We start from the raw sequence: 9,697 nt of genomic DNA, 5'->3' as shown, positions 1-9,697 counted from the left end.
GTTAACTTTCGCGGGGGCAGACGAGTTCGCACTTCTTTTCTTATTTACGGTCGGTTCAAGACTGGTTCGTTGCCCTCTTGAGTGATGCTTAGCAGCATAAACAAAGCTTAGCGACAAAGCTACAAGCATCGATCAAAGGTCAAACTTTCCAGGTAAACAAATAGAAAAGCAAAAGGACACAACGATTAAAAATTATTTGTGCCGCTACGCACAGTGTTTCAAAACGGGTTCAAAGAAACTTTGAACAGTCGTTATTTGAAAAGAACTGTATTTTAATTATCGGGTGTTTCAAAACGGGTTCAAAGAAACTTTGAACAGTCGTTATTTGAAAAGAACTGTATTTTAATTATCGGGTAATTAAATACGTCTCAATATAAAAACGAAGCATTATTTTATGTAAAAACATCAGCGACTTATACATTAGATATTTTTCAAGAGGCAACTTCAGGACATTCGGCGAAAGATGAGAGACTGTCAAATTTTCTCAAACCATACACATATCGTATAGGATTGTTAAATGTTGTTTGCAGTTTTCTGTAGTCCGAAGCATTACAGCCCGCAAAAATCTCAGCGGCATAAATCAATGTAGGAACTCTCTTACAAAATCGAGCTCCACATTTTAGGTAGGATTGTCTCATTCTAAATTTAGTTAAACTACATACGTACTTCCAAACATGTAGTGGGCTGAATTTCTTTGACTTTTTTTCTAAACTTTAATTTTTAATGACATTTTGAGTTTCCAAAAGATTTAGACCAAATATTTCCCCCTTTTATAAACTTCATACATTTGGTTTTTCTTTCAATTTCAAAAATGAAATTTTTCTAAATTATAGATTTTTGGAAGACATCATTGTGAATTTAAACATAGGGTTATGATTTTAGACCTGAATATTAATCCATGTTAATTTTAAGACATCTTTTTATATTTACCAAATATTTCCCATTAAATAAAATTTATCCGACTTTGTGAATTTGAAAACATGAAACACTAGACTTTTATTTTTGAGGGATGTTAAATAACGAAACACTTTAAAGGCAGAAAAGGTCAGATAAGGGACATTGCGATTCATGGGTACAAGCAATGTTATAGACGACAGGGTGGGAACATGTACCTTGGTACGACATGACATCTAGTCATACCCTAAACCATTAAGGTAAGATATTTCAATGACTCAGAAACTAGAACCAAAATATATCTGAACATCGACATGGAAATGTGTCTTCTTCTTCCAAATGATTTTTTAATTAACTTTTGGTTCCGTGGCATGGAAGGTTTATTTAAATATGTTCGCGCGCTGATGAATACCCGGTCAGGGACTTACCAACCTGATAAAGCTAGCCAGGGATTTTCCATCTATCCATGCCAGATTGACTTTTTATTTTTCAAGAATTGATTTCGACCTATTACTTCAAGCTTGAGTTTTACTCATCGAGCAGCCGGCGCGTAACAATCTATTTCGTAACCTGAGGAGATTCGCGGGATCAATGATTGGGAACAGGTACCAGATCATATACTTTGAGGGACAGGGCGGAGATATTGGCCACGTGTAGGTGATGCGGCATTGGAAGAAGGATCGGAGGATCGAATCACGATGGAGACATTTTGACAAGGACTCTTAACGAATAGGTTCAGAATTGATGTATTCAATGGGCCGACTATTGCTTAAATTAGAACAACCAAGATGGGAGCTCCCCTGAGGAGACTAAAATAAAAATCACCCAAGGAGATTGCGTTCCTAATTATGTCTTGAGAAAAATAGAACATAGAAGCTGGGAGCTTTTATGTGTCTTATTCAACAAATGCCTTAACATTGGAAATTTTCCGATAAGTTTACAGCAATCTATAGCGTATTCAGTGAAAAAGCAGGGAAAGGACCCAACACACCGTTCGTCATACAGGCCAATATTGTAGAATTTGAGGAAAGTAGTTGAGATATTTATTTTGACAACATAATTTATAGCGGAAGAGGGAAGTTTTTCCAATTTGGTTTTCGTAGAGCTACATCCACCACACATGTGCCGATGAAACTCATGAACAAGACAGGTTTGGTTTTGGTCCCCCCTTGACTAGGATGTTCTGATGTTTATCTGAGGGATATAAGTTTTTCAGTTAAGGTAGAGGATGCAAGATCCGACGAAATGTTGGTAACGGTGTGGGTCTCTCAGGGGTCTGTATTATGCCTCGTTCTCTACAACATATACCTGCAGATATGTGTATGACATTTTCATTGCAGCCACTCGTCACGGCTAGGACTGCCCAAAGAAGGTTGGGATTTGTCTGTCTATACTTTCGGTGTATTTGTAAGAGTGAATAATGAGACTAAAATTGAAGAAGTGCAGGTCGACAATCTTGAGAGGCAGAAGAAAGAATATCTATAAGAACGCCGAGAAGTATATCTTAAGGTGGAATTACATACCATGCGGTCATGCGTGCGTACCTTGTATTCGAATGCGTTGACGAATACTATTATTTAATTGAGTTACACAGCATGCGATGGAACACCAATGAATTTGCTGATTACATTCCTTACCTCTGTGCTCCTTGTTATGTTTTTGTATTCCACGCACTTTTTAAAGTATAGGACTTTATGTATTTTAACTTCAATCAATAATTTCTCGTCCATATTTCAGATTGTTTTTCGTTTCTTGATTTGTTTACATATTGTTTAATGTTGTCCATGCACACGACGCATTGAAAAGTTAAAAGTTCGTCAACTTTATGCGTCATATGCATACGTTACTTTTGTCGTGTAACACAAACAATAGTAATTCCCACATTTTAACTTAGCATAAAACGTACGCACGCATAACCGCATGGTATGTACTTCCACCTTTATCTATCAGGATGGGTGACAGCTCCTTAGAAAATTGCTAAGAACTACTTGTGTATGTTTTTTTATTTATTTTATTTATACGAACTCAACTCTTTTATTCAAAGAGAGAATATCTGACTTTAACACGGCCACTTGTTGCAAAATTCTTTTTTCACTATCTCTTATCATTGCAGTTACGTTTTAAAATGGTCTCGTTAGTTTCTGTTCCATTAGTTGCAATAATTTTGGGAATATCAAAGTGTTTTTTTTTTTTTATTTGAAAGACCGGGAGTGTGTTTGATTGATGGTGTAGACGGCATGATTATTGAGTTTGATTCCTTCGTCTATTATTTGAAAGTTTGTTTTAATTTTGATGTCCAAGAAAGTAGAATTGCCATTTTCGAATTTCGAAAATTTTAAAGTTGTGCTGGATTGTGCTAGGTTTGTGCCGATTTGTGCTGCAATTTGTTTTTTTTTTTTAAATTTTATCAAATAGCCGAGATATTTGGAAAAAACATTTTTCAACAAATTTTTGCCAGAATCGCCATTTTCGAAATTGGACATTTTGACAGTTGTGCTGAGTTGTGCTATCCGAGTACATTATTGTGCCGTTTAAATAAAAATTCCATCTCTTATAGTTTTCAAGAAATTCTAAAATTTCGAAAAATTTCCAGAATCGCCATTTTCGAATTTCGAAAATTTTAATATTGTATTGAACCGTTATCGACATGTGCTAAGTTGTGCCGTTGAGATCACCTTTCTATCTCAAGCCGTTTCCGAGAAACAGCCAAATTAAATTTTAAAAAAAGTTAAAAAATATGTGTTTGAAAAACGCTGTTTATGGAGCACGGGAGCACAATATATTTGGAGAAGAGCTGAGAGTATTTAAAAGGAGGTGCAAAGCAAAAACAGGACCACAATCTCGAAAGATATTTAGAGTGGAACTTTTCACTCCAGATGGTTTTATGATCGCGAAGTGTAGATTGGACAATAGAATGAGAGGAATAAATGGAAACAAAATATTGTGATTTTGTAAACAATTTTGGATTTTATTTTCTTAGGATTGTCGATCTTACCAGTACGATAGTTACAGCAGAACAACGAGGTATTCCTTTTTAGGATTTTATGGCGGATGTTGTATCTCGGTATGATAGTTTGTCGATAATTTCGTTAAAAAATATTAAATGTCATTGACGTACTAATAATCGATTGGGGATTTTAGAACGTGTTTTTGGGAATTAATATATCTGGGACAATAAATTATTTACGATTATTATTCAATCCAATTTATGTTAGTTTACCGATATTGGCATAAACATTTCCGCCGGCCTTGCAGTGTGGCTGCAATGTAAAAAGATCGAATCTAAACATACCGCAGATACTCGTTCTGGTTTTTCTTTTTTTTAAATCTATTAGTTAAATGCTTTATGGGATGGATGTTTGTTTCATAAGATACATTTGTATATACATTATAGCATGTTAATCGTTACTGTTTAAAAATTATAATTCAAGTATTATATTCAATAAAACAAATTAGTATTTATATAAACGTATATAGAATAAGGTAGATTAATATGATGGTAGTAAATATGTTAATTCAACAATTGTATATATAATGATGTAAAAAAATGAAGTTAGTTCACATTTCTCTTCGTAATTTTTGGTAGTGCAAGTAGTTTGGTATAGAAATTTCGTAACTAATGTGGAGGAAAAAGTTATTTTGGACAAGGTCCGTAGAGCGTCCACCCAAAGATTGTGTTTTGAGCCGTTGGCAACCCAGGACGACTAAAAATGCCTTCGCGGATTATTTTGGAATAAATATCAACCCCAAGGATAATGTCGATTGGGGACGATATATAGAATTCGTGATCGGCCAGGACGAGGTTATTGTAGTTTCCCCTGAGAGAATCGGATAGTGTCTCTTTTGAAGTACGGATGGATATTCTATTTTGTAGTTTAAGGATTGATTCAATTCGGATATCATTCTCATGGATGGATAAAAGCAGAAGTGGACATATTGTCTCGTTATCTAGAGTCAAGGTGGTGAGACCCAACTTGTGAACCAATTTAGATGTTATATAACTCGCCTTGGCCGCTGAGTCCAACAGACATTTCACAATTCTGGTTCCATTTTTGTGCGGAATCTTCACTAGGATAGTTGGTAAGAGGGTAACAGCATTATGGTTTAATATAGATGAAAGAGATGTTTGTTGTTCCAAGTTGGTGTTGTTAGGAGCTGGTGAAGCTGCTCTTTTGACATGTTTTCCAGCTCTAGCAATATCACTTCCACGTTTTTTTGGGTGAGGATGATGGTGACGGGATTGCAAGCGAGGATGAGAGTGTAGAAGAGTATGATGTTTTAAATGGCAAATTCTACAGCCGGTTCTGGTGAAGCACTTCCCTTCAGAATGCGTGTGTGCCAAACAGTTTTTACAATATCCATATTTCTCAACTACATGTACTCGTTCGGCGACATTCATACCCAGAAAGCGTCTGCATTTCCTGAGCGCATGAGAAAGTCTACAGATCCTACACCGGAACTGATGAATACGACTTGCGATGTTGTTTTTTGGCATAGTAGGCTGAAAATATATTGAGGCGAAGGTATTTTAGACGATTTGGTGGATACTAATAGACGAAAGATATCACTGTTTAATATGGTCTATGTGCTGTCTATGGGAAGTATGACCAGTTTGGTAATAGGCCGGGTTATTAAGCCTTTTGCTGTAGTTACGTCTGCGACTCGTACTCTAGAATCCCGTCCGGGATACACTTTAACAATCCGGCCAAGTCGCCAGCAATTTGGAGGAATGTTCTCTTCGCGGATAACTACCAACATATTCTCCTTTAGATTTTCTGTTGGTCTTTGCCATTTATGTCGTTTGTGGAGCTCTTTCAGGTACTCATCTTTCCATCTTATGCAAAAATGCTGATGGATCGCCTTGAGCCTTTGCCATCGGTTCACCAAAGACATTGGAGCTTCTCGAATGCTAGGATCTATCGGAGCTAAAATAGGAGATCCGATCAAAAAGTGTCCTGGAGTGAGTGCATTTAAATCTGAGGGGTCCTCAGACATAGGATATAGAGGACGGGAATTGAGACACGACTCTATTCTAGCTAGTAAGGTTTGGAATTCCTCAAAAGTGTATTTCAAGTTAACAGCAATTTTTTTGAAGTGCGCTTTGAAGCTCTTCACTCCTGCTTCCCAAAGACCTCCCATATGTGGAGCCCCGGGCGGAATGAAGTGCCAGGATATATTCTGGTGGGAATAGTTAGCGATAACCGCTTGTTGGGAAGTTTGGATAAATTCTTTTGCAATGATTCTGGATGCACCTACGAATGTTGTGCCATTATCAGAGTGGATATGTAGAGGACAACCTCGGCGCGAAATAAATCTACTAAATGCTGCCAGAAACGCCGGCGTGGATAGGTCGGAAGTTGCCTCGAGGTGTATCGCCTTGGTGGAGAAACATACGAATACACACACGTAACCCTTAGTTATAAGGCATGCCCTGCCAGTATAATTTTTAATATCAAACGGCCCTGCAAAATCGAGCCCGGTATGGACAAATGGGCGGGATATATCGACTCTTTCAGGAGGTAAAGCGGACATTAGTTGAACTTGACATCGTTTTTTGTAGATGATACAGGGTTTACATTTGTTTATTACGGATTTTATCAAATTCTTAGCTCTTGGTATCCAAAACTGCGTACGAACTAATCTGAGTACTAACTGATTACCTCCGTGAAGGGATATGTCGTGAATAAACTGAACTAGCAACATGGACAAACGACATTTGTATGGTAGGATGATCGGATGCTTCTCATTATATGATAATGTCGTGGACGAAACCAGCCTACCACACACTCTCAGAATGCCTTCCGAATCACAGAAGGGGTTTAAATTCAAAATGGGGCTAGATTTAGACAAAGGTGCCTTGGCTGATAGAGCCATGTATTCATTGGGAAAAAATGCCTTTTGACTCATAGATATCAGCCTATTTTGAACCATTAAGATCTCAGAGGAAGAAACTGCTGCCGAGGTTCTATGAAAACTTACCCGAAAGTTCGGATGAGTATGAAAGTAAAACCGGTACATATAAGCAACCACGCGCAGAGCTCTTGGAAGAGAAGAGAAACGATTAAGCACATCATCAAACTCATCGAAATAATTAAAGTGAACGCTAATCGATTTTCTTTCTATTTCGATTGCCTCTAAAGTGGAATTATTAGACTTCGGCCAGTCGTCAGGAGATTTCCGGAGCCATGATGGCCCATTCCACCATAGCGTGTTGCCAATAATTTCATTAGGATATACGCCACGGCTCGCCAAGTCAGCAGGGTTGGACCCTGAGTCTACATGAGCCCATTCGGATGGATTTACAATCTCTATAATCTTGGAAATCCTATTAGCTACAAATGTAGCCCAGAAGCACGGAGGCTTAGCCAACCATGCCAAAACTATTGTAGAGTCCGTCCAACAACGTATAGAGTAGTTTCCTAAACTAAACCTCGATAAAAGATTATCCACCATTTCTGCCAATAATGTCGCACCACATAGCTCCAAACGTGGAATAGACAGTGTTTTAATGGGTGCAACTCTAGTCTTTGATGACACCAAACTCGTAGAAACATAATCATCTGCCTCGACACGTACGTAAAGGACAGCTGCATACGCTTTTTCAGATGCGTCGCAGAACCCATGAAACTGAACCTTGCAGTTCGGACTATAGAGGAACCAACGTGGTATCTTAATGGAGTTTATGGATGGATAATGGGCTTGAAAAGATTTCCATTTGGTTAGTATTTCATCGGAAACGGTATCATCCCATTCGGTTTTCTCCATCCATATTTGTTGCATGATTATCTTCGCAACAACAACGCATGGGGAAAGCCAACCCGCTGGATCGAATAATTTGGAAATTTGAGAGAGGATCTCCCGTTTGGAGAAAGTTTGAGAGCTGGAGAAAGGCGACATAGAAAAATAAAACGAGTCAGACATAGCATTCCAACGAATGCCTAACGTCTTAGCCGAACTCCGATCATGAAACTGAAGGAAGTCATCGCAGAGTAAGTCTTCGCAGGGTATATTGGCTATCAGCTCCCTGGAGTTAGCTGTCCATTTCCTCATCGTAAATCCTGCGGAGCCCAAGGCGTTTACCAACTGACCCATAGCCTGTTTCGCCTCGTAAAGCGTATGGGCCCCCACCAATGCATCATCAACGTACATCGAGTTACGTAAGATATCGCTGGCCAAGGGGAAGGTTGACTGCACATCATCTGCCAATTGCAGAAGAGTGCGAATGGCTAAATATGGTGCGCAATTCACACCAAACGTCACTGTCTCCAGCTCAAAGTCCTGTACAGGAGAATCAGGGTTCTCCCGATAAAGGATACGTTGGAATGGTGTGTGTTGAGGATTCACACGGATTTGGCGGTACATCTTCGTGATGTCGCCATTAAATACAAAACGGAAGAATCTCCATCGTAGAATAAGAATCATAAGGTCATTCTGCAAAACTGGACCAATATGTAAAACGTCATTCAGACTTATGCCATTGGACGTAGGAGACGAAGCATTAAAAACAACCCTTACCCGAGTGGTTGTACTCTCGGGTTTTATTACGGCATGGTGGGGTAAGTAATAGGCATTTTCAGGATTAATTGTATTCGGTGGATCGATTTTCCTCATATGACCCAATTGGACATACCCATTAAGGACTTCATCATATTCCAATTTGAATTGTGGCGTACGAAGCAATCGAGCTTCACTTCTAAAAAATTGAGCCATAGCGTTCTTCCGAGACAAACCTATACCAATCCCTTCAGGAAAGTTGTCTTTGAACGGAAGAGATACCACATACCTACCGCTGTCGCTTCGTTTCGTTGTACGAAGGAACAAATCCTCACAAAACTCATCTGAAGGGGACATAAATTTCTTCCGTGGGAGTTCTTCCACCTCCCAAAAACGTGAAATCTCCTTTTCTAATGAGATCTCATTGAAACAGGTGACGACCGAAGAGAAGAAGCATACGGGTTTGGCAGGAAGTGGACCCGTCAGGATCCATCCAAATATAGTCTCCTGTGCTATCAAGGAGCCACAAATTTGACGTTGAACACCAGGTAACATAATGGAAGGGAGCAGATCTCCACCAAGTAAAAGGTCTATCTTAGAACTTTGATAAAACCTTGGATCAGCTAGCGGGATATTCGGGATATCGGAAAGAGACGATAAGTCTATTGTCCTCGACGGCAAGCTACCTGACAAGTGTGGAACAACCAAAGCTGTTGCAGAAAACTCAATGCCATTATCAACAGCAGGCGACAATGTGAAGGAGCATTCCTTCTGAACGGATGCAGAAACCGAATTGTTCAAACCAGAAACAGTAGCGTATGTCTTCCGAAAAGGAAGTCTCATAGAGTTAAAAAGTTTCTCAGATATGAATGTACCTTGTGAGCCAGAATCCACAAGAGCCCTCGCACAGATCATGAGCCCATTATAGCTTATGTTTACCAACGCGGTTCCTAGCAACACATCCCTAGAACTGGTAGAAAAACAAGTATGTACAACCCCCTCTCCCGAAATGTTCGTGGACTGTATGGATGAGGACGGAACTTGTGAAGGAGTTGAATTCGATCCCGAGGGAGAATCCGATAATTTCGACTCTTCTCTATGCAACAACGTATTGTGTTTTTTATTGCATTTAAAACAAGAATACTTGCTTTTGCAGTTCTTGACGGAATGCACTCTAGAAAAACAGTTGGTGCATAATTTGTCCTTTTTTATCTCCGCTAACCTCTCAGACGGAGACATTTTCAAAAAACGAGGACATTTCCGTAGCAAATGAGTCTCCTTCGGGCACAATGGTCAGTTGGGCTCAACC

At 39.1% G+C, this 9,697-nt stretch overlaps 1 protein-coding gene across 1 annotated transcript; it reads right to left on the bottom strand.

Annotated features, from left to right (window-relative positions):
- Positions 1–5,475: 5,475 nt before the first annotated feature.
- Positions 5,476–9,303, bottom strand: LOC142224642 (uncharacterized). Its single transcript, XM_075294422.1, has one exon. It carries the CDS (start codon positions 9,301–9,303, stop codon positions 5,476–5,478), a length of 3,828 nt encoding a protein of 1,275 aa, XP_075150537.1.
- Between the last annotated feature and the right edge of the window lie 394 nt (positions 9,304–9,697).

The sequence above is a fragment of the Haematobia irritans genome, chromosome 2, assembly GCF_050003625.1.
Source record: "Haematobia irritans isolate KBUSLIRL chromosome 2, ASM5000362v1, whole genome shotgun sequence".
In the NCBI taxonomy this organism is placed as follows: domain Eukaryota; kingdom Metazoa; phylum Arthropoda; class Insecta; order Diptera; family Muscidae; genus Haematobia; species Haematobia irritans.
Note: the sequence above shows the minus strand (reverse complement) of the source record. Positions and strands in the feature narration are given on the sequence as shown.